This window comes from Chenopodium quinoa, unplaced genomic scaffold (genome assembly GCF_001683475.1).
Source record: "Chenopodium quinoa cultivar QQ74 unplaced genomic scaffold, ASM168347v1, whole genome shotgun sequence".
In the NCBI taxonomy this organism is placed as follows: Eukaryota; Viridiplantae; Streptophyta; class Magnoliopsida; order Caryophyllales; family Amaranthaceae; genus Chenopodium; species Chenopodium quinoa.
Genome location: NW_018745068.1, coordinates 2,117,162 through 2,141,740, shown reverse-complemented (window position 1 = coordinate 2,141,740; position 24,579 = coordinate 2,117,162). Strand labels below are relative to the sequence as shown.

Genomic DNA, 24,579 nt, shown 5'->3' with positions numbered 1-24,579 from the left:
CACGAGAACAACGAGTGCGGAGTCGGGGCTTATGACGGCCGATACTTCGAAGCGGGCACAAGCGGAACCGACGAAAATGAGGACGTCTCTAGGGTCTCTTGGTTTGGTGGGGGATGCTTTAAAACAAGGCAAGCACAATATCTATAAAGGCTTAAACAACACACAAGTCTTAAAGCAATAACAACGGGGTAGAGAGCTTTGATTGAATAACCATTCGCTCCCTAAAGAGCTTTATATTGCATTAGTAGAGAATTACAAGTGAACGTTGAAATGACAGTAACACAATAATTCTCCCTAGGGTCTAGAAAAATAAAAAGAAAGACTAAAGAGACATTACATAAGGAAAATATAAGGAAAATAAAGAAGAATACATAACAAAGAGGTTGGATTCTAACATCCTCCCCCACTTAAGTCGTCGACGTCCTCGTCGACTTACAAAATCTAGACTAAGATCTTAGCAGCTTCAGTCTTCTGTTGTAGGGGTGGCTCTTGTCCTGGTTCTGATGTTGGCGCGGTAGCTGATGTTGCGGTTGCTGTCGTCGGGATCAGGATGGTAGGGTTTTAGACGACTAACGTGGAAGACGGGGTGAATCCTCATCCACGCAGGCGGTTCTACCTTGTATGCGTTCTTCCCAATCCGTTTAGTGATGCGGATGGGGCCTTCATATTTCCGAATGAGGCGACGATCTCTCCCTCTGAGAAACTTCAGCTGTTCTGGTAAGACCTTCACCATCACCATGTCCCCAATAGCAAAATCAACTGGCCTTCTGTTTTGATCAGCCCATTTCTTCATCCGGCGCGATGCTCGCTCTAGGTAGGCTTTTGCAATGTCGGTGTTTTGCTTCCACTCTCTTGTAAAATCTCGAGCCTGAGCACTCCTACCGCCCTCCCAGTCAGCCACTGTGTGCGGGAGGAGAGGTTGTTGACCCATGACCAACTCAAAGGGGCTTTTGTTGGAAGAAGAACTCCTTTGAGCGTTGAAGCAAAGTTGTGCGACGTCCAAGAGTCTCACCCAATCTTTCTGGTTGGCGCTCACAAAGTGACGTAAGTATTCCTCGAGAAGCCCATTGAATCTCTCTGTCTGCCCATCAGATTGAGGGTGGTGGCTTGACGACATGTTGAGGTCAGACCCCATCATTTGGAATAGCTCAGACCAGAATATGCTCGTGAATCTGGTATCCCTGTCGCTTACTATGCTCTTTGGCAATCCCCAGTACTTCACAATATGCTTAAAGAAGAGAGATGCCGTTTCTTCTGCTCCGCAAGCCTTCTGCAAGGGTACAAACGTTGCGTATTTTGAGAACCTGTCTATCACCACCATGATAGAAGAGAAGTGGCCAACCTTCGGGAGGCCACTAATGAAGTCCATCGACAAACTCTCCCACGGTCGAGTTGGTACAGGAAGAGGTTCAAGGAGGCCCCCGGGCTTCTGTCTGTCAACCTTGTCTTGCTGGCACACAAGGCAGGTTTTGGTGTAGCTCATCACATCTTCCTTCATTCCTGGCCAGTAGTACCCCATCGCGAGTAGACTGAGGGTTCTCTGCCAACCTGGATGTCCCGCCCACAGCGTATCATGGCATTCCTTCAACAACATTTTCCTCAATCCCCTGCTTTGGGGATGAACAGCTTTGTACCTTTGGTGAAGATGAGGCCATCTTCCAACCAAAAGCGTCTAGTCTTCCCTTCTTCAATCATCCTTGTTATGGTTTTTGTCATCGGATCATCTGGGAGATAAGCACGAACTTGATCTCTAACGGATGTGGCAATGCTGCTTGCCGTCATTGGCGCTAACTTGTACATCGCAGCAAGATCGGCCCGCCTACTCAGGGCATCGGCAACTCTATTGCTGGATCCCGTTCTATAGGTGAACTCCACGTCGAACTCAGCTAAGTCCTCCTGCCACCGAGCTTGTTTTCCTGTCAGCTTGGGTTGGGTGAGAAAGTGACTCGCCGCGGTGTTGTCTGTGCGGACGGTAAACTTTGACCCCAACAAGTAGTGCCTCCATCCTCTTAGGCAGTGCACAATGGCTAGTAGCTCCTTTTCTTGTGCCGCATACCTTCTCTCCGCATTATTCAGCTTCCTACTTTCGAATGCAATAGGATGTCCTTCTTGGAGGAGCACTCCTCCTAAAGCAAAATCCGAAGCATCCGTCTCGACCACGAATGGTTTGGTGATGTCTGGAAGGGCAAGGACCGGCTCCTTCACCATTGCTTCTTTCAACTTCTGGAAAGCTTCCTTCTGGGGCCCTGACCATTCCCAACGACAATCTTTCCTCAATAGGTCGGTGAGGGGACTTGCGATCTCTGAGTATCCCTTAATGAATCTTCTATAATAGTTCGCCAGTCCTAGAAAGGATCGCAGCTCAGAGGGGTTCTTGGGATCCCGCCAATCGCGAACAACACATATCTTCTTTGGGTCCATCCTCAATCGACCCTTCCCCACAAAGTGTCCAAGAAATCCGACTTCTTCCTGCGCAAAGGCACACTTTTCTCGTTTCACAAAAAGGTGATGTTCTCTCAGCTTCTCGAAGACCAATCTTAGGTGCTCGAGGTGCTCCTCCAAAGTCTTGCTGTAGACAACGATGTCATCGAGGTACACGACCACAAACTTGTCTAAGTAATCTCGAAATACTTGGTTCATCAGAGTACAGAACGTAGCAGGTGCATTCGTCAAGCCGAAGGGCATGACTAGCCATTCGTATGCCCCGTATCTCGTCACACAAGCAGTTTTTGGTTCATCTCCTTCGGCGATACGAACTTGGTGATAGCCAGACTTCAAGTCTAGCTTTGTAAAGTACACTGCATCCCCTAACTGATCGAACAAATCCGCCACCAAAGGGATAGGGTAGTGATTGCGCACCGTAACCTTATTTAATGCTCGGTAGTCGATACACAATCGAAGACTTCCATCTTGTTTTTTTTGAAAAAGCACAGGAGCCCCATAAGGAGCCTTTGATGGGCGGATGAAGCCTGCCTCAAGCAAGTCCTCCAATTGTTTCCGGAGTTCAGCCAATTCTGGGGGGGCCATGCGATAAGGGCTTCGTGCTGGGGGTTTCGCCCCTGGAACCAGCTCAATCTCATGGTCCACTGTCCTTCTAGGTGGGAGAACTTTTGGTAGGTCTTTCGGGAGGAGATCCTGGAACTCTGATAGTAGCTCGGCAACTGCAGGCGGAAAGTCTCCACTTGCTTCATCTTCCTTCGTGGAAAGTGTTGCTAGGAACGTGGGCTCGTTCCTCTTCAACCCCTTCTCCAATTGCATTGCTGAAAGGAGGGGCCCTTTCGGCCCTTTTCCCGAATCGCAGGTTCGGAGGAGACATGGTTGCTGCCCGGGCACCAGAATAGATCTAAGATGCGGCATCGGGACTGCCTTACTAAAGTGTAAGAAGTCCATGCCGAGCACCAAGCTGAAGTCGTCCATTGGCGCAACGGTAAAGTCCACCTGTCCGCTCCAATCTCCCAGCTTCATTGTTACTTTCTTGGCAACGCCGTGGATCGGTTTGGCAACTGAATTCACCGCTTTCATACTGCCTCCTTCTGGTAGGAGCTTCAACCCAAGTCTTTTTGCCTCCTTTTCTGAAATGAAGTTGTGGGTAGCACCGGTATCCACCATGGCACGAGTTTCCTTTCCGTTTACCAACGCATTCACATACATCAATCCAGAGTTTTTGGGTTGGCCCTCAGAGCCTTCTCTTCCCATAGCGCACATCATGCGAATGGCCCCCAGTCTGGAATGTTCTCCTTCACTAGGTACTACCTCATCGGCTTCTTCACCCTCGGGGTTTTCTAAGGACATGGAGGACAGTTTCTTTTGGAGATTGTCAATTTCTCCCTTGTGTCGACATTCAAACCACTTGTGCGGTCCTCTGCAAAGGATACACGTCAATGGCCTGGCTGTCGAAGATGAACTAGGGGTGCTTCCTCTACTAGAGAAGGAAGAAGCTCCACTTTTCCGAGAGTCTTCTCCCCCACTCCTATTGTATCTATTGTTCGAGTTGTTGGAGCTCACTTGCGAGCCATGTCCGGAGTTCCTAGGAGGGTTCGGTGTCGGCCCGCTATTCCCTTTCTTCAAACCTTGTCCTTTCTCTGAGGAGTAGTCCATCAACCTTTCGGCTGCAGCGATGGCTCCCGATAAAGTATCAATCTTTTGGCGCCAAATTTCTCTTTGGGCCCATTCCTTAAGACCACGCACAAAGTTGAATAGGCGATCTTCCTCGGACATATTGTGGATCTCCAACATGCACGCTGAAAACTCTTTGACATACTCCCGGATGGAACCCTTATGCTGCAAAGCAGCGAGCTTGGTGCGAGCAACAAACTCGGTATTCTCGGGATAAAATTGGGCCATCAGCTCTTTCTTCAGATCCTCCCAAGTATCCACTGACGTCCTCTTAGCTTGGATGTCGGTGTACTTGGTGCGCCACCAAAGCTTTGCATTATCCACCAAATACATAGTGGCGGTATCAACTTTTAACTCATTCTCCAACTGGCAGACCCGAAAGTATTGCTCCATGTCGAAAATGAAATTATCGACTTCTTTTGAATCTCTCGTGCCATTGAAGGTCCGGGGCTTGGGAGGTTTTATCTTGGCACCTCCACTTCCCCCGAGCCCTCTCTGGGCACGCATTAAGGTTGCACATTTATCATGTGCTTCATCAGCGACGCCTTGCACGAAGTTAAGTTGCTCCGTTAACCCATCCACAGTAGCGGCAAGCCTCTCTATTTGGTCGGCTTGTTTTATTACAATATCCTCGAGTTTGGGCAGCCTTTCTTCAAGCATAGCCCACTGTTCGGACTTGCCTTCAAGCCAAGCAAGTCTTTCCTCGAATGTGTATTCATGCATCTCTCCTTCTTCTGCCATCTCTACGGCAAACCTGGCTCTGATACCAAACTGTCACGGTCCGAGTGATTCAACACCAGATCGTGCGGCGCGCTCTCGTCTTTTGGCGACAAGGGCGCAAGCCTAAAGCAAGGAGGTTCGTGAGCACACAGCAACACGGACCTACGGTGTCTCAAGAGGGCGCACGAGAACAACGAGTGCGGAGTCGGGGCTTGTGACGGCCGATACTTCGAAGCGGGCACAAGCGGAACCGACGAAAATGAGGACGTCTCTAGGGTCTCTTGGTTTGGTGGGGGATGCTTTAAAACAAGGCAAGCACAATATCTATAAAGGCTTAAACAACACACAAGTCTTAAAGCAATAACAACGGGGTAGAGAGCTTTGATTGAATAACCATTCGCTCCCTAAAGAGCTTTATATTGCATTAGTAGAGAATTACAAGTGAACGTTGAAATGACAGTAACACAATAATTCTCCCTAGGGTCTAGAAAAATAAAAAGAAAGACTAAAGAGACATTACATAAGGAAAATATAAGGAAAATAAAGAAGAATACATAACAAAGAGGTTGGATTCTAACACCAGTCCACCCTAGGTTTACTAAAACCTAGTACTAGGCATGTTTTCCAAGACCCTATAAAAGGGAGATGTTTCCCTCTGAGGAACATTATTCAGAAAATAATTAATTCACATTAACTCACAATCAGAGAAAGTCAGACACCTGACACCTCGAACTGAGCAATTACACATTGCAGATATTCTCTTGGAATCCAAGAGAGACCTTTTACTTTCCGCACTTTACTCCTCATATACGTTCTAACTTGATCGTCGAAGGTGGAACTCCCCCCCCCCCCCACCAGAGTCTCCGTTGTTTTGCAGGTATAGGCGTCCAGAGGTCAGTTTTGGAATTGTAACTCTCTCGCAGGACATCAAAAAACCCTGAAACAATATATACTCTAAATAATATCTTAACATAAAATAAATCTAAATATATTATTCTCTTAATGATATCTACGGAAAATATATCACACATACATTCTCTTAGTAATCAATTGCAATGTAGAGGGAAAGCTAGTTATTTCTAGGAGAGCGAGAAGTCCATTGCTCTAGAATCATTTATATATCATTGTTGATTGATTATTAATTGTTTAACCTTGATCAATATGTATTTCTCTGCTAGATCTTCTATGTTTAATATAGATTAATAATTATAATCAACCAACCTCTAATCTATAAATGAAAATTATCAGACAAATTTAACAGTATCTTATATGACCATTTTCCAGTATAATATATCACTGAGAATTATTAGTAAATAAATTTTAATTTGACCATAAAAATATACGAAGAAGTAAAGAGGAATACTCCGTAGTATTGGCTCTTGATTGGGTGAAGCATTGGTGAGACGTGGAACAATCTTGAAGTGGCAATTAGTCGAGAGAATGTCGAAAGTATGTGGTAGTTAAATAACAAACAAAAGCTAATAAATCCCTTTCGGCTGATCAAATAAAAAAAGGAGGCAGTGATGAATGAGACTATAAGTGTTATTAGTGAAAAAGACATTTTTTTTTAATTTTTCTTTGAGTTTGTTATCACTTTCCGTCTACCGTCTTCTGATAGGACGCCAACCAGGAATCCATATCATATCGCAGCATTTGTTGAATATCATACGCCTTAAAGATTGATAAATGACTCCTAGGTGACCTAGGAGAAATTTTACTACTAGGTTATATGCACCGTTCTAAATACATAAACAACCAAACTAATTGACATCGACGAGTCATTATTATCAGCCTAAAAGGTGTGGATTAAATGGAAAATTTTATAACATAAAGTATAGTTAATGAGAGTATATTAATTGTTAGTATAAGAGCGAAACAATAAAAAGAAGAATCACGTAAGTGGAGTTAGCAGAGGCAAGACATAATAAAATAATAGTGGGTTCTTACTAAATAAGGAAATATTGCAATTATTATGTAACGCATGTAAAAGAAAAGTATTGTGATTATTACGGAATAGGGGGAGTAATATTAAAAAAATTAATACAAAAGGAAAGGGGCCTCATAACATTTTTATAGTATATGTATTGTTGTAGTATGTTTTTCACTATCTCAAAACGTATTAAATGCACAATTTATGTTTTCTGGTTATCCCAAATTAGGAAAAATTGTTAGGAACTACTCGCTTAACAGGTCAATTTGTGAACAACTATTCGCTAAATAGTTTTATCAAAAAAACTACCCCTAATTTTAAAAAGTTTGGGTAGCACTACCCTTTCTCATTTTCCAGCAATTAATTCCGGCGAGAGGGGCCCATATATTATTTTTCCTCTGAAAAAACATTCTCTTACTCATATATATTAACCAACCATCGTCTTCTTTGCAAAAACTCAATCCAAAAATCCAAATCTTTATGAAAACCAAATCGTTTTTCCTTTTTTACTCGACGATTTTCACAAAGAATTGGTTTTTTGGATTGGTTCTTTGCAAAGACGAGGATGGTTGGTTAATATATACGAGGGTGAGGAAATTATTTTGGAAGAAAATAACAAATGGGCCCCACTCGCCAGAATTACTTGTCAAAAAATGAAAAAGGGTAGTGCTAACCAAACTTTTAAATTTAGGGGTAGTTTTTTTTTTTTATAAATCTTTTTAGCGAGTAATTGTTCACAAATTGACCTATTAAGCGAGTAGTTCCTGACAATTTATCCCCCAAATTATATCAAAGGTACTTCGTAGTTTTTATCTTTTGTGGAGTTTGTAATAATTTTTTTTTAATTATTTTTTTTATTGTAAAGTTACAAAAATTGCGTTCTTTAAATTAATTTCTTTGATTATTGATTAAGAACTAAAAAAACCGAAGAGAATTTCTAATGAACCTAGGTCACACCTCACACAAGTCAAGTAAAAAATGTTAACCCCTACCTTTTAAAAATTTCAAACAAACTCTTATGAATATGTGCGGATATTTATAGATTTGAAAATATTTGTTAGCTTGTTTACCTTTATTGATGTTAATTTCAGCTTTTTGAACTCTTAAATATAGTGTGTGGATATTTATGTCATATTCTATTCACCTTACAAAAATAATATTTTAAGTTAAAAATCAGTAATTTTAAAGAAGAAATATCATAGGACAATTAAAAAAAATAAAATAAAATTATATTTCTATTTAATAAATATAGTTTTAGTTTAACAAAAATAATTTTTATTCGAGCATAAAATAAAGTTGAATCGAAATAATTTTTCTAATATGATTAGCTTCGTGAAAACTAGCAACCCTACTAGAGTAGAATGAAAAAAACTACTACTACAAGTTAATAATATCCTTTACAATATTATTTGATTGAAACATGAACCGACACAATAATTGTTCTTTTTTGTTGTCCCACGTGGGTAATTTAAGGAGACAATTTTTCTTTTATTTTTAGAAAAAAAAAAATTCAAAGGCAATTTTTTGATTGTAGGCGATTGACGATCCCTTTATCTTTTGGATGGGTAGGTAGTTTCCATTTCGGCAGTGTATTACTGTTGTTTTCCGGCCTAGTGACGGTCAAAGTCAACAAAAAGGGGGTCTATTATTAGAACTAATAATTCTAGGATGAGAAATTGAAAATGTTTGCATGTATAAGATGTTCACAAATTCTTAATTAAGCGCACCTTGATTAACTTATCATATGCCCCTGCAAACATATGATTGAGCATCGTATATGACTTGACTACAAGCACACAAATCTTTATATTTAATACAGTGGGTTAGAAAAAACAGAGAAATAATTTGAATAAGAAAAGTTAAAATAAAAAGAAAAAAGAAGAGCATATATACAACTTACCTCTGCTTGTCCCTTAGGCAGTGTAAACCTTTTTGAGCATGGAGACATTTTGAAAAAGTATGGAGGATTCAACATAGTAAATGAAGGAACTAGATTAAGCCTTTTGGAAAACGAGATATAAAGGGGAGATGGGTTAGGCTCAACATAAATGCTTTTACCTTCAACTTCACCCTCATGAATAAACTTGTCAGCAAAATCTTCGACTACTAAAAGACCCAAAACCAATGGTTTCTTAACCAACGACTTTACAATAATTGGTTGTTCTTCCTTCTCCACTACCTCCATACTTTCATTCCAAAAACTTTCACCATTGGAATCATAAAGAGAAGGAAGATTATTCTCCTCTAATATACTTTCATTCGACGGGGAGTATATATTATCAATCCAATTAACATTTTCGTCCACTGAAATATAATCCTCAAAACCAATATCATTATCATTATGTATCACTTGTTAGTTAGTATATTGTTGCACAACAAGTAATTCAATAGATTTTGAAATACGTTGGCAATCATGCATCATCATTAAGTTCTTCATGCTGATTATTAACAATAAACTCATTCAACAGGTTAAAAAGCTCCCTACAATCCGATGAATTGGGTTGAGTATAATTATCCACTTGGATTGGTAAGAAGAATTAAAATTAGGCATATAAGACTGACTAGGGTTATAAGAAATTTCACATGATTCATGCACATATTTTGTGAATTTTGATAATCATATGATGCATCAAAGATAAAAACATTATCATTATTATACCCAGAACTATAATCATATTGCCCCTGATAATTAAAATCATTCATCCCATACGAATTATAATCATACCACTCCATGGCAACACAATAAGAGTATAAGAAAAAGGAAGTATATACAAATACATATACAAGCTAAGTACGTAACAATGTAGTAGGGTAAGTAGGGTTGAATTTACAGAGAGATGACTATTTATTCTAACTTTTAAATATTTGGAGAAACTAAATTATGTCACGAAATTGGGATTTAAAGGTAAACTAAACTAAAATAAGAATATACAGTATAATTAATAAAAAGGCCTAGGGTTATGGTTCACCATGCTTATAGTTCTAAATCTATCAAATATCAATAACAATTCAATCAATCAAGTATCTAGAGCAATTGCTAAGCCTACGGTCGGGTCTTAACGCTCTCAATTCAACATAACGTAGTTCGATCGCTAACATAATTATAATTGCTAATTGCAGGTAAGCCTCTAAAAGTATGATCTTTCGGTTCCAACTCTTATAACAATAATTAATCAAATAATTGATTAGGTTGCAAAATTAGCAGTAGAACGCTATCAATCTGAGATATCAAATAATAATCAAACCATAAATATCAATCAAGAATTATATTACAAACATGAATTCCCAAACCCTAGAAATTAAACTACTTAAACATGAAATAAATAATAAAAACTAAATCTAATAAAGAACACATAATCAAAGTCAAGAAATCAAATTACCTCTATAAATTAAAGTAACAAACTCAAGGACAAATCCATGGAGAAATCTATGGAGTTGTCCATGAAAAACTAGGGCTAGAGAGAAAACTCTAACGAACGTAAAGTAATATCCCTTGAGTATTTATATTATCCTAAAGATAAATAAATAAATTAAAAAAACAAAATAAAAATAAAAAGTCGTTTGATGATTGGTCAATCAAGGCAACAAGTAAAATCGTAGTCGTCGAAACTTGCAAAGGTGTGAAGACCAAGCCCATCACGAGCTGCCACCCACGCCCAAAACAGCACCCGCTGGGTATCCAGCGTCCGGACTAGTAGCTGCTCGAGCTGCGGGCGCCGGTTGTGTATCGGGGCGTGTGACCTATCGTTGGAAATCTCTTCAAGTCAAGTCTAGTTTCCTATATGCAATTTGAATCGCTTCAATCTAATTTGTAGAACTCAAGTTATGATAAAAAAGAATGAAGAAAATTCATTTTTAACACTTCATAACCATCGCTCTTCTTCATTTCTAACTCAAATCCAATCCCGAAAGATGTATAGCGACCCTTATGGATTCTATTATCACTTCATATGCTTATAATGCTCGAACTAAGCTTCCACATATACATATCCTTCATTTAACGACCTCGATTCATCGACGTTTCGTTCTTTCATTGTCTGAGACTTCCAAAACTATTGTGAAATAAAGCGTCCAAATAGTCCTACCTGAAAACATTAAGTAAACACAAACGAAGCGTAATAGAGCACAAAACAGACAATTTATGCATTTGCAACTTGATAAGCGACTAAAAGACCTAAAAAGCAACTATAGTGTAGCATAAACGTGCCTATAAATCCTATACGGATGTGATTTATCACTTGACACAAGTCAAGCTGTGATTTGTCCAAAAAAAAACAAATAAAAAATAAAATAGAAAACCCAACCCTTCCCCCTTCCTCCACCGGACTGCCCAAGCCCATCTCCCTCCCTCGTCGACCCTCCTGCACCCCTGTCGTCTGAACCACTATCCCCCTTCCCTGAAACCCCTTCCCACTCCCCGCCCCTCCCCCACTCCCCCCACTCTCGAAAACCTTAGCCGCTAGCTAAAGACTTTTTATTTATTACACGTTACTCCTTTCATTTTTATTAAAGTGTCCGATTTGACTATGACACTATTTACAAATTCACATGCACCTATTGATCAATATTTGTGTTTCATATATTAAATTAAATAAAATCATATGAGTATTTATTAGAATCATCTCAATACAATGTTTTCAAATATCAACTTTATATAATCTATACTTATTAATACTGTTATTATTAATCAAAGTTCTGTATTGGCACTTGCCACTCAAACTAAAACACTTAAATAAAAACAGGGGAGTACAACAATAAATCACTGGAAATACTAATATAGATGTTTCATTCATTGCAATTGCAACCATTATTTCTAGCCAAATCTAAAATCCTATAAGAGCATTATAAATATTTCTATTCTATAAAGGCCCACTATGAGGCCATACTACTCAAAAATAAGAGGGCTTTTGAGTTTTACATAAAAAGTGCTGTCTGAGTTTGCGATCAACTGAAAAAAAAAAAAAAAAAAAAAAAAAAAAACCTTTACATGGTTTTAAGCCGTACAGAGAAGTCCAATGAAGGTGCTAATACTGAGGCAATACTACAGCTTATATTCAAATAAGAGGGTGTACACAAAAATAAATACAAAAAAAAAAAAATACACTTAAAAAAATGATTAGCGAGAACCAATAAATCTATAGAACTTCCAGAAAACTAGCTATACTTCTTTCGGGAGCACCATCTATTATGATGTGTAGCACATTATCTGCGTCCTGCATTTGGATTTTTAAAGCTGTAGCCTTCACCTCTTTTGTACAATAGCTCAATAGCAGTCAATCACCCTTCTACAAGAGTTAAACTATGTTATTTTCTCCAGAGAGTTTGCCTCAGGAAAACTTTCATACCAGTCTTAAGTACATTAGAATATAACTGGAACACTACACATCTGGTGGGGAGCAGCTAACATGATACGCTTGCCCAGTGTTTGAAGTCTGATCCTTCAGCAGACCTGATGCCACCTTAGCAGCAAGCAGGTTTTGGTAGGGACGATGTACAGGAGGCAATAATAATGCTGATTGTCTATCCATTGAGATAATCCTTTCACATTTGCTATATAGACAAACAATAACAAAGGTCAGACAAAGCAAAGAGAGAAACTAAACACCTGTTTTTGTTCACATTATCACCTGCATGCTTGTGTAAATAGGTTCTGATAGCCGCTGATCCAATGCTTCAAAAGCACATATCGTAAATCAGTAAAACTACGTAAAACCTAGAAATTAAATTGGACAAAGGATGCTTATAGACATTACAGAGTATCAAGTAATAAATAAATCATACCAGAAGAAGATACAGTGCCATCTCAGATTTATTTCCAAGGAAATGTTGTAGAGCTATATTAGAAAATTCCTGCAAATGGGTGAAGAAACGTTTTAACTAAATAAACGTTCACATAATAGCATTGTGAATTTGGTAGACAAAAGATAAATTACCGTTATATGCCTATATGCATTATAAAGCGATGAACCTCTTGCATGTACATGGCTCCCTCCCTGCAAATGAGAAAGCAGTAGCACTCTGAGAATCTCAAAATAAAGTTTAAAAGTGCAAATGATTGAATACAACAGCAACAAATCAACATTACCGGGAATCAAAAGTTCAAGGAAATTGTCAAATAAGGTCTGAAATTTTGGAATAAAAAAATTTAACCTTTCTCTAACAGTAAACATAACATTTGTTGGCAAACTGCTAGTGACATCATAAATCATCGCGTATGATTTTCTGAACCCTAGAGGGCTCTAAGGGGCCGTTTGGTTCGCAGGGGGTAATCGGAATGGAATGAACAAAGGGAATGAAAGAGAAAGGAATGAAAATCCCTCAAATTTAGTGTGTTGTTTGTTTTAAAAATCAAAGGAAATCACATCACCACCACACCACCACCACCACCACCACTACACAAACCCCTCTTTCTTCACTATCCCACTTCTCCAGCCACCTCGCCCCTCGCCGCACCTGCCCCACCCCTCACCGCGCTTCCTCTCCTCCCAAACAGCTTTCCCCTCCCCCAAAAACCTTCCCCCACACCCTAGAACCCTTCCCAACCACCCAGCCACCCTCGAAACCCTTCCCAACCACCCTCGAAGCAACACTTCCTCTCCTCCCAAAAACCGATTTGCTTTCCGGCGAGGGGTGGGGGAGTTGAGGGGATGGCCGGGCGAGGGTGGGGGAGGTGCGGCGAAGGGTACGCGGTGGTGCGGTTTCCGGTGATGTGGGTAGGTTGGAGGGTGGTGGTATGGTGGTGGCCAAGGAATGGAATGGAAATACCTTGGGGGGGTGAGGAATGAAGTTAGAGGGATTTGGGGGAATGAAGGGGGTAAAGGGGATTGGAAAAGTGGCCTAACAAACAACAACAAAGGGAATGATTCCCGTCGATTCCCATTACCTTTGTTGAATACCCCCAACCAAACGGCCCCTAATTATAGCTCTATCTAGCATTAACTATCCCAATCCCCATGTAACTTAACTTGCAACATGACTACAGTAACAAATCCAAAGCCTTATTCCCATATGGATGGGGTTGGCAGCATAAATCAAGAATGTATCTTTTGTGGTCATCCACAGAGAACCTCTTCTTCCATTTACTTCTGTCCAGTACTACATACTCTTGCAAACACTCTTTTTTAATGGTGTTTCCGTGAAGTAACGATCCTCCCACAGTCCAAGTCACCTTTGGCCTCCCTCGGTTTCTTTTGAAATCTCCATTATCCCAACCCTCCACCTTCCTTACCAGTTCATCCTAATTCCAAAGGTTGACATCTCACAAGCCCAAACCAGCATATGTGACAATCAATTACAGACAGGACAGAATGATAGCTTTCCAAAATAGTACCTTTATCAGGGATTATTATAACTATTCAACACCACCTAAAGCTCTCTATACCAAAGATTTTGTAAGGCACAAGCAATTCAGAAGGGCAGGAATATAGAAAAAAAGAAAATTTTCACAAACAGCAATTGCGTAAATCCTTAAGCCCACCAAACAAAAAAAAAAAAAAAAAAAAAAAAAAAAAGGTTAGAAAATCGTATTATAATATTAAGAACAAGCCGTAACCCAGCTTGCATGGCCATGTGGTCTCAAACAGTAAATGCACAAGAAAGTTTTTAATACAACTTTATTTCCTATTCCCTATAGTTTCTTAAATATTCACTCCATATACAGTACGGAGTATAACACAAGTAGAAAAGACATGCTCAGCATTGTATCAGCACACAGCAGGCTAAATTACAAGCAAAATAAGTGAGTATCATTTTTAAGGTCTCTCAGAGTGTTTATATCTTATTTCACCTGCCACATGAAGATCCCACTACTTGACATTTGCAAATATACCAAGTCATTTAATTATCATCCACACAGCTACAATGAGAGTTGATGTGATGGATCTTATTAGCAGTATTCAAGAAACCTTCCCTTAGTAACTCACTAATCCCAAATATTTTTCTAATGCAGGCTTAGTATGCAACCAAGACTAGCACTCAAAATTAATCAAAATAATAAAATAGGCTCCATCTAATTATTGAATCAATAATCATGACCCTGAGATAAGATAATCTTGTAATCATGAGTTGTACATACTAGACAATTAAGATGCCTACATATACAGTTCTTGTACACAGCTTTTTAACAGGCATATTCTTCATTGCAAGATGATATTCGTCTGGAAATTACCATACGAAAGAACTTGCATTTTTGGAGGAATTGAACAGAACATACATCTATTTTGATGAAAAATAACCACCTTTTATAAAATGTTTATTTTTAACACACTGTGGTCACTGTCTAAGACATGTTCTTAATAAAGGCACCTTTCTCAATCACTCTGCCTAAATTCAGCCACTTATAACTATATGGAAAAAGTGTTCCGCATACAAAGTTGATATGTATTACATGTAAACCTTCATGAATTTTAACCTTCATGAATTTTAACCTTTTTTTTATTTATTTATTTTTTATTTTTTTTATGATTGTCCGATTTCAGGATTGAAAACATATAATTTTTTAAGAAAATCATTTAGCAAGAATATACAACTAAATCTACATTAGTGTGACATCCATGTTTGTGCAAGACCATATGATCAAGTCATCAAGTATAAATGTAAATATTCCATGGCAAAGCTGACTACCTCATCCGGTGAAAAGAAGGCAACTGCATCAGGATCTGTAGAACCAACAGGGTGAAGGGACACAACAGCTCTAAAGACAGAAGGAATAAACAATTCAACCACAGCAACTTTATCTGAGGAGACATGCGGAGATTCAGGTCTTAAACTACTTGGACCATGGTAGGCTTGTGCCATTGACGTATTAAAGGCATCCTCATTGGCTGACGCAGGAAGTGAAGAAGCTCGCTTCAACCACTCTAACCTTTCATAAGTGTAAATCTTCATGTCCGGCACTTCTTTCTCCAGAATTTCTAAGGTATCAGTTAGTGTCCTGTAATTACTAGTTTCTTCTGGGTTCTCGACCAAAGATTCTTGTGAAAGACATTGTTTCTTTGAAGATGATTCACAGTCAAGATGAGGAAAAAATCTCCGCTTTTGATCTGCGAAGGACTTTAGGGCTAGTCTGCAATTTGTAGAAGGATAACTCATAAATTCAGTAGGATTAACAAGTAATAGACTAAACATTATCTTGATGAAATTAACTCTATCATCAAGATAATAAGCAATACCAAAAACAAAGTTTAAAATAGGCACCATCTTGAAATCGCATTGTGCACCTTAAAGTACATAATGTTAAAAATATGAGTGATGGCAAATTATTGGTGCACGGCAGAGATTGGTTCATGTATGAGACACTAAAAGTGATGAATGACAGAAAAATCATTGGCAAACAAGAAAAAATGATTAGTTAGATATATTATGATAGAAAGAACATGGTGAGAATGTCATGGCCACAAAGGACTTACGCCTAGATAAGAACTTATAAGCTCCCTTTAGACTATATAAAATGGAACATATTGATAATTTCCATCACCTGAACATACAAATAACAAGATAGATATAAGTTCCCTTTGCACTAATATATGCAATTTAATAGACAATTAACTTGAATGTACAGAAACTATGGTCTCATGTACCTAACTTATTTCAGGGCCATATACAGTATAATTAAAAGTATGTATTCAAAACAATGCATCACAATAATCTAAAGTAAAAGCATCACACCCTCCGACACTCCCTCTAAGAGTTTTATAAGTAGAGAACACTCCATTCTTCAACATTAATTTTCTACTCCTGTTTTGAATTTGCCCTTGCTAATACTTAATCACATCAATTTGTTCTTTTTACTCGTTTTGTATATCGGCATTTATTATATGATGATCTTGATGGGATGTGGATGTAGAACTCTCTCCAACCTCATTGTTGAAACTATCACTCCATGATATTAAAATTTCTTTGTAGTATAAAGATTTTTGGTACTTTGCTGGTCCTTGGATCTCTCAGCTAGACATGTATAGTTTCTTATTTGCCCAATTTTATAGGCTGACTCGTATTTCATTGACAATTAAACACACACATAGGCCCAATTTGGTTCAAATTTATTTTGACTTCTAAGAGCTCATAATATGATGCGTAATCTAATACTTCATTCCTAAAAGTTTGACTCACTTGGTTATTACATGGTCTCCATTGCGCATCTTTGACCATTAAACATCTTCAACTACATATATGTGAAAATTATGAAGTTCAATATTATGAAGATTTACATTGAGGCTTAGGCTCATCATGGGGCTTTCTCAACTGTATGACCCTTATTCAGTAAGATGAGTCCTAACAAATCTACAACATTCCTTGTTGCCAAAATCTAATCATAACACTAAGTAAAACATGTAAGATTGGAAGATAGCTAGTTGGACCATGTTGTCTTGCTACTTAACTAACCACTTGCTAATCTCAGTCTGATACCCATGAAAGCCATGCACACTATTTATATTTAAGCTACAACATCTTTCCAATATAAGTAATGCCATCAAAAGAGGGACGTAGCTATGTGCAACCTAGTCATAATGATGTTTCCATTATGCACTAGCCACACAACAGTCCCTCACAAATCAAAGAAATGAATCGAAGAATGAGCCAAAAGATTAGGCATTTGGTTAAACCAAGAAGTTTGAAACAATTTCATCACTATTACCCTTAATGCAATGTTAGTTTATTGGTCCATGTAGCTGCATCTGTATTCGCCTCTTGATTGTCTTTTTGTTGGTAGGCATCATTAGTTTAACTGAAATTTGACTCTCAATCCTTGGAGTTTTTAAATACTACAAAAGCTCAGTTTTATAATGCTTTAAGATGGTGTTTTTGAATTGAAAGTTTATGGGCTATTGGGTTTATATTATGGGTCAAACTGTGATGAATTAATGGATAATAAGCCAAGGTTTTGAATGGAGTTAGAGTATCTGTGTACCAGCAAGTACTTTAGAGAACCTTAGCACAGAATCTGCACAGGATTTGATGCCAGCAAGTAGTTGTCTCCTCATGCATGTATCTTATCTTGGTTAGGACTTTAGAAGTTGGTTTAGAATAGTTCTAATTTATCTCTTCCCTTTGCATGTATTACTTAGTTGTTATGTACAAGTACTTTATTATCAGTTAATTGGTTGAAAAATTTCATGGCAAATTTGCATTGCTTGTTACTTTATTTTGTGAGCGAATGTTGAGTGAAGCTTAGGTAAATCATGTCTAAACTTGTATAGGCACGGAGTGAAGATTAAAGATGAAACCAAACTTTAGTTCCGATGAACTAGATGCAGACCAACAAAAGTCCAATACAAGTATTTAAAGTCGTGCTAGGACAAATGCAACTCTGTACTCACACTACAATTAAGTATGTGATGCATTTCCATTAATGCAATCACAGCCATAGCGCAATTTAAACCCTTGATGCAATTGAGATTTTCCCAGCAAATCACACCCTTGCAGGAATTCAAAATCCTCACTACAACCATGCTACTCCAAGAATATTCCAAACCACCACTCACTTGGAGAATATAACCACAAATCTAAACTGAGTAACTAAGAAAGAAGATCTTGTTCCATTGTGCCATCTAGCTTCTGGGTGAGAAACAATATACTTCGCATTCATACCCCTATACTCAAATGAGCTCAATAACACCACTCTCTAAGCTCCTCACCTAGAAAGCATATGCAAAATGAAAAACAAAGAAAGATACCCAATCAAAGATCTGATGCCGCACTAAAATGGCATGCCATAAACTAGAAATTAAAAGCAACTCAATGAAACACAATCCTTAGCCCTAGGTCACTAGTACAATAGTACAACTATGTCCACTAGCACCATATGCTCCCAAAGCATTTACATTCCAATCCTCATAAAACCGTCCAATTCTATTATACAATATCCTTACTCCCTCCAAATTTAGTACGAAGTATACAATACTTAATCCCTTCAAATCATTGAATGACTGTAGTGGTCAGCATAAGAATGAGATGCCTAATCTTGGGAATAGCATATGCGAGAAGAATTTTATGGGCTATTGGGTTTATAATTTGACTCTCATCCTTGGAGTTTTAAAATGCCACAAAAGCTCAGTTTTATAATGCTTTAAGATGATGTTTTTGAATTTTATGGGCTATTGGGTTTATAATTATGGGTCAAATTGTGATGAATTATGGGTAATAAGCCAAGGTTTTGAATAAAGTGAGTTTTTGTGTTGTACTTTAGCGAACCTTAGCACAGAATCTGCAGAGGACTAGATGCCAGCAAGTAGTTGTCTCCTCATGTATATATCTTATTCTTGGTTAGAACTTTAGGAGTTGGTTTAGATTAGTCCTAATTTATCTATTCCCTTTGCATGTAGTACTTAGTTGTTATTCCATACAAGTACTTTATTATCAGTTATTGATTTACCATGCGGTAAAAAAAAAAAAAAAAATTAAATAGATGAAAACAATAAAAAATAAAAAATAAAAAAAAAAATCCTAGGTCTTTATACAATGCCCTAAACACAAACATTCACTTATATAATTCTATTTCCTTGAAATCTAAAATTCAACATCTTTCCCGAAACTTTGAAAGACCTTAAACCTTCATTTGAAATTAAATTTCCTCAATAGAGTTAAGATAATGTGGACTCTTGAAAACATACACTTCCTCCATTCTTTATCTATTGCAACAATTGGTTTTTTTTACAATATATTCACACACTTTTAGATATATACTTTCAAAATATTAACTTATAATATTTTTTTCTAAACAGTAATTTTAGATAATAAGGTAGAAGTTGTGCATTAGCAAGCATTAAACTCGATATGATGCAAATGAAAAAGAAAGGGACCAAAGAAGTATAAAATATGCTACTCCCTCCTTTTCATATTAATCGCAACACAGGGTGTTCACAAAGTTTAAGAAAATTTATAGGATAGGGCCCAAAAGAGGATTGTTTATAATATAAAGTATTGTTGGTGGGAGAGAGAAATAATAAAAAAAGTAGTATAAGTGGTGTTAGTAGGAAAGAGAAATAATAGAATATTTGTGAAAGTGGGGTTAGTTGGAGAGAGAAATTATAAAATAATGGTGGGTCATTTCCAATTATAGAAGTGTTACAATTAATATGAAACAAATGTAAAAGGAAAGTGTTGCGATTAATACGAAACGGAGGGAGTACAATACATCATAAAGCTCTACCAACTACACCCTTTGATCTACAAAATTAAGTAAGACTCTAACCTGGTCAACAGAATCATGCGATCACCTAACTTGACTCTGACTCCTAACTGTAAATTCTTTAGGTAAGATTGACCACTCTATCAATAAAAATCAATTTATAGCATTTATAGAGAGGACTCAATGATCCGGGAGATATCTGAAATTTGTCACCTAAGACAAGGACTAGTAAGTTCATATAAGATGATATAAGGGCTAATAAGTTCCATATAAGTTAAGATAAGATAAGAATTGATAAGTTCAAATAAGATAAGACGCGGGTTAATAAATTCCAATAACGTTTATTAAGGTTTGATATGGTCTAATAAGATAAGATAAGTATTAATAAGTTAAGGGCTAATAAGTTTAGATAACTTAAGATAAGAGTAAATAAGATAAAGACTAGATTGAAAAGATAAGATAAGAGAAAATCATGTGAAAAGAACACTACTTAAGTCCCTTGTTAATCCTAATGTTCCTAAATGATGGCTATTGTTAAATAATACTTCCTTTGTATCTTTTTACTTGCAACACTTCTCATTTCACGGTTGTCAATGCATAATTCCAGTTTTAATATCTTTATTTCAATAAACAAAAATTATAAAATCTTGATACATGAAAGAAAAAACTAAGGCGAAGCTAACAAGATCCCAAATATATATTTATCCATAACAACAAATTATGAAAGATAATCAAAGTAGAGTATGCGTGTTGCAAGTAAGAAGAGAATGGAGGACACATCAATTTTGATCAATTTATACCATAAGGAATTAAAATTTACACAAGATACCAATCAACTTACCTAGGAGATACCACCCCCCCCCCTCCTCCGGCCGTTGTTTTCCCCACTCATATCTTCAATGTCTTAACTCTTAAATCACAAGTTAAGGTTTCAATATTTGAGTCACAATATTCACCAAAATATCATGCTAAGTCAGATATGAAATCTAAAACAACAAAAATCAAAGCCTTAATAAGTCAGCTAAATAAACCAAGTATATATCTCATGTATTCCTGCCAACCGTAATCCTCTCCTTCCATTCCCTTTTGTCCAATGTTATATGCTTTTGTAAATTCCAGCTTCTTAAGGTCCTTAACTCCTATCCAAGTCATATACAGGTATGATCTTCCTTTGCCTCTTCTAATCTCCCTTTTTCTCAACCCTCTACTTTCCTTACAAGTGTGTCTTCTGATGTCACCTTAACATGTCGAAACCAATGCAATCAATTCTCCCTTATTTTATCCTCAATGTCCGCAAATGTACTCCATTTCTAATTCTATCCTTTAAGGGGTTCCCATACATCCATCTCAACATACGCGCATCTTTACTATTATCTTCTTCCTAATGTGATCCTTCCTGAATTATTCTGACCAATGTAACCTAAGTCGTTCGATATAATATCCCCTTTAACCTCAAAGGTATGCTCTTGTCTTCATGCTCTCCATTTGATCCAATGACTTAATCATATGGGTTACATCTTTGGTAATAACTCCACTCTTCAAAAACTCGCTTGTGGAAGCCTTCTTACCATCTAACATCACTATCCCTATCCCTACATGACTCCCTCGTAATGCTAAAACTACATTCCATTTACTCACTCTTGCTCCACCTTAGTCTAAACCCCCAAAATTTTAAGTTTTGCCTCTGTTACTCCAACTGGAATTAAAACCAACTCTAGTCTCCTCCAACAATACAATAGCATTGGCAAACAGCATATACCAAGGTATCTCACCTTGGATTCTAAGACATGAAATCAAAATGGTGGTTATGAGATAAAAAATCTAACTCATGGCACTCAACAATCCTTAAATATAAGGAGAAAGAAAGAATGAGATGTGTCATGAATAATGTGAAAAGAGATAAGGCATTATCTACAATATTTATTGCTGACTTAAATCCTTATCTCACCTAGTCCTGTCAACTGCAGATGCACCCGCCTGGCCAGCAAGCTGCCTCTTCCAGGCATATGCAACAACAGCACCATCTGGACAAACTAAAGGCATGTGCAATCCCCAAGAGTTGCTTCGTGATCTGAGCGCATCATTGAGGACCCCAGAAGATTCAAGCTGCCTTCCTAATATGAACAAAAGAAATCAGCAGAATATAAGAACAAATCAGATTGTTTTTAAAAAGCAGTCTCTCAAATATATATACCCTCAAGTATATGGGTGACACCTTCTCGGTGTCTATCTAATAGAATTCTTTATTATTTGTGAAGTAAAGATAAATATACATAGAAACAGTTTCGCAAACTGAAATAACAAGTTTTGTTCAAATAATAGTTGTCTCTACAGTAGTGTTGTGTGAATAGGCCTTAAATACTTAAGCCATCTTAACACCAACTTTCCAAATGCCTCCAATGCATCATCAATCTCGTCTTTAACATTTAAAAGTTTCATCAAGAAGCAACAAGTGGCTAATAGTGAAAATCTAAAGACACGTCTTTAATATGTAATATTGTTAACAGAAAATTGGCAAACTAACACAAACTAATCTTGGAAGAAACTAAATCTTAAAGCTTAAACCTATTTTCACTTACAAAAAGCTTTTCGTGATACCAATAACGGAAAGTTGCGATAGCTAATAATTCACTAAACATCATAAGTAGAAATCCCCTCACAACCGTTAATGCAACTACTTACATCATATTAACAAAGCTATTTAAGTTACAAAGACAACTAGTCATATTCACAAGCTTGCACTATAAGTCTTTCTAGTATTTCAGCATAGCAACTAGGCTATCTGATCTATACTGTGGGCTCCGGCTCGATCACGAGTATGATTGAAACAGAACGCAATTTTTTTTTTAAACAAAACAGAATGTTGAATAGTACTTAACACTCAACAAATAGTACCACATATTACATAAAACTAATTTGAACATATATATATATATATATATATATATATATATATATATATATATATATATATATATATATATATATATATATATATATATATATATATATATTATCTCTTTTAAATTTTTGAAACTTTATTAAACAACACAGAACTAAATGCAGTACAAAAACCCTAGATGTAAATCATCTATATAATTTCAATTCTTTGATTAACCCTAAATTTATCAAAAAAAAAAAATCAAAAATATAGTAAACCCTAGTGGAGAAAAGAGAATGGAGAACAAACCAATATTGCGAAGACCCTGGAGGTGAAGACGCATGGCAGACTCTTCTTTGACGATGAAATTGGCGGTTTTTTGAGGCTGATAAGACTCAGCTGACACAAACAATGCCTCAAGTAAGCGATCAGCGCCGATCCTAATGTCGGCGATAAGGCGAGAGGCTTGCCCCAATCTATCCATTGCCATTGCTACCTGCTTTGGCGGTGCATCTTCGCTTGTTTCCGCCGGTTGCGGTTGTTGCGGTTGCTGCTGTTGTTGCTGCTGCTGTTGTTGCAGCGATTGTTGCTGCGAGTATTGCTGTAATTGCTGCTGCTGGTGTAGCTGCGGGTGCTGCAACATTTTCAGTCTTCTCAGATAGCGAAGTGGGAGGGAGCAAGGAAGTGAAGTTATGCAGCAATTTGAAATTTTGGGGATTGTACATCTAATGAGAGTTTAATTGGATGTTTTACCAAAGTGAGCTAATTTGGCAAAGTATTCACCAAATTGATCTCGTGGCAAAAGTATTCCCAAACTAAGCTTTTGGGGTTAAACGCTGTCTCGGACAGCGTTTTACACCCATATTTTTTTAAAAAAAAAAATTCAAAAAGTAAAACGCTGTCTCAGACAGCGTTTTACTTGTTTGACTTTTGTTTGCCAAACTTCGTATTTCATAATTTATTTAAAAAAAAAATACCCCAATACTGTAAAACGCCGCCTCAGGCAGCGTTTATACGTTTAAATGAAACGCTGCCTCAGGCTGCGTTTATTGTACAGAATAAAACGCAGCCTGAAACACCGTTTTATTTCTGAACAATAAACGCTGCCTGAGGCAGCGATTCTTGCGGGGCATAAACCCAGTTTCTGGGCGTTTTTCACATTCTCACAACCGAATTTTACACTCTTTCTCTCACTAAAGCAACCCTCATTCTCACAAACACCGAAACCACCTCCGCTGTCGCCACCCCTTCCGCCGCCGCCCCTGCAACTCTCATTCTCACTCTCTCACTCACTCACTCACTCTCTAAATCCAGGTAAACCCTAAATTCGTAGTATAATTTTACATTGAATATTTGGTAGTTTTTGTATGTTGTAGCAAAATGTGATGTAGATTGTATTAATTTGTTGTTAATTAGTAATGAAAATGTGATAAATTGTTGATAATTGTTGATGATAATGTAGTACATTATTGAAGAACAATGTAGACGAAATTGTTGATTGCAATGTGATAGTTGGTGATGAAAATAGTTTGTTGATAGTTGTATGCATTACTAAGAGTTAATGAAATTGGTGATGAAAATGTTGATAGTGAGAATGGGCTTGTCTCGTTGTTGTCATATTAGCTAAACATGTAGGTTCTTGAAATTTGATATAATTTTCCATTATCAAAGCTATGTATGCTGTGCATTGTTAAATTAGGGGTTTTTTTTACGTTGTTTTAGCATTCGATTATCCTTAAATGTGTTATGGTTGTTATGTAGAATATGGCTACACAAAATGTAGTGTTGTTATGCTGGTGGGGA

At 37.4% G+C, this 24,579-nt stretch overlaps 1 protein-coding gene across 1 annotated transcript; it reads right to left on the bottom strand.

Moving 5' to 3' along the window:
* Window positions 1-11,623: 11,623 nt before the first annotated feature.
* Window positions 11,624-23,552, bottom strand: LOC110709513 (mediator of RNA polymerase II transcription subunit 27-like). Its single transcript, XM_021887735.1, has 7 exons — window positions 23,086-23,552; window positions 21,844-22,009; window positions 15,389-15,830; window positions 12,700-12,759; window positions 12,548-12,616; window positions 12,394-12,437; window positions 11,624-12,316 (listed from the first exon to the last, which is right to left on the bottom strand). The coding sequence occupies exons 1-7, from the start codon at window positions 23,417-23,419 to the stop codon at window positions 12,145-12,147; spliced, it is 1,287 nt and encodes a 428-aa protein (XP_021743427.1). The 5' UTR covers window positions 23,420-23,552; the 3' UTR covers window positions 11,624-12,144.
* Between the last annotated feature and the right edge of the window lie 1,027 nt (window positions 23,553-24,579).

Coding starts and splice junctions, on each gene's coding strand:
- LOC110709513 (XM_021887735.1), bottom strand. CDS start 23,419: ATGTTGCAGCACCCGCAGCTACACCAGCAGCAGCAATTACAGCAATAC. Junction 22,010..23,085: donor CCAGGGTCTTCGCAATATTG/GTTTGTTCTCCA, acceptor TGTTCATATTAG/GAAGGCAGCTTGAATCTTCT. Junction 12,438..12,547: donor TGGCACTGTATCTTCTTCTG/GTATGATTTATT, acceptor GTGCTTTTGAAG/CATTGGATCAGCGGCTATCA.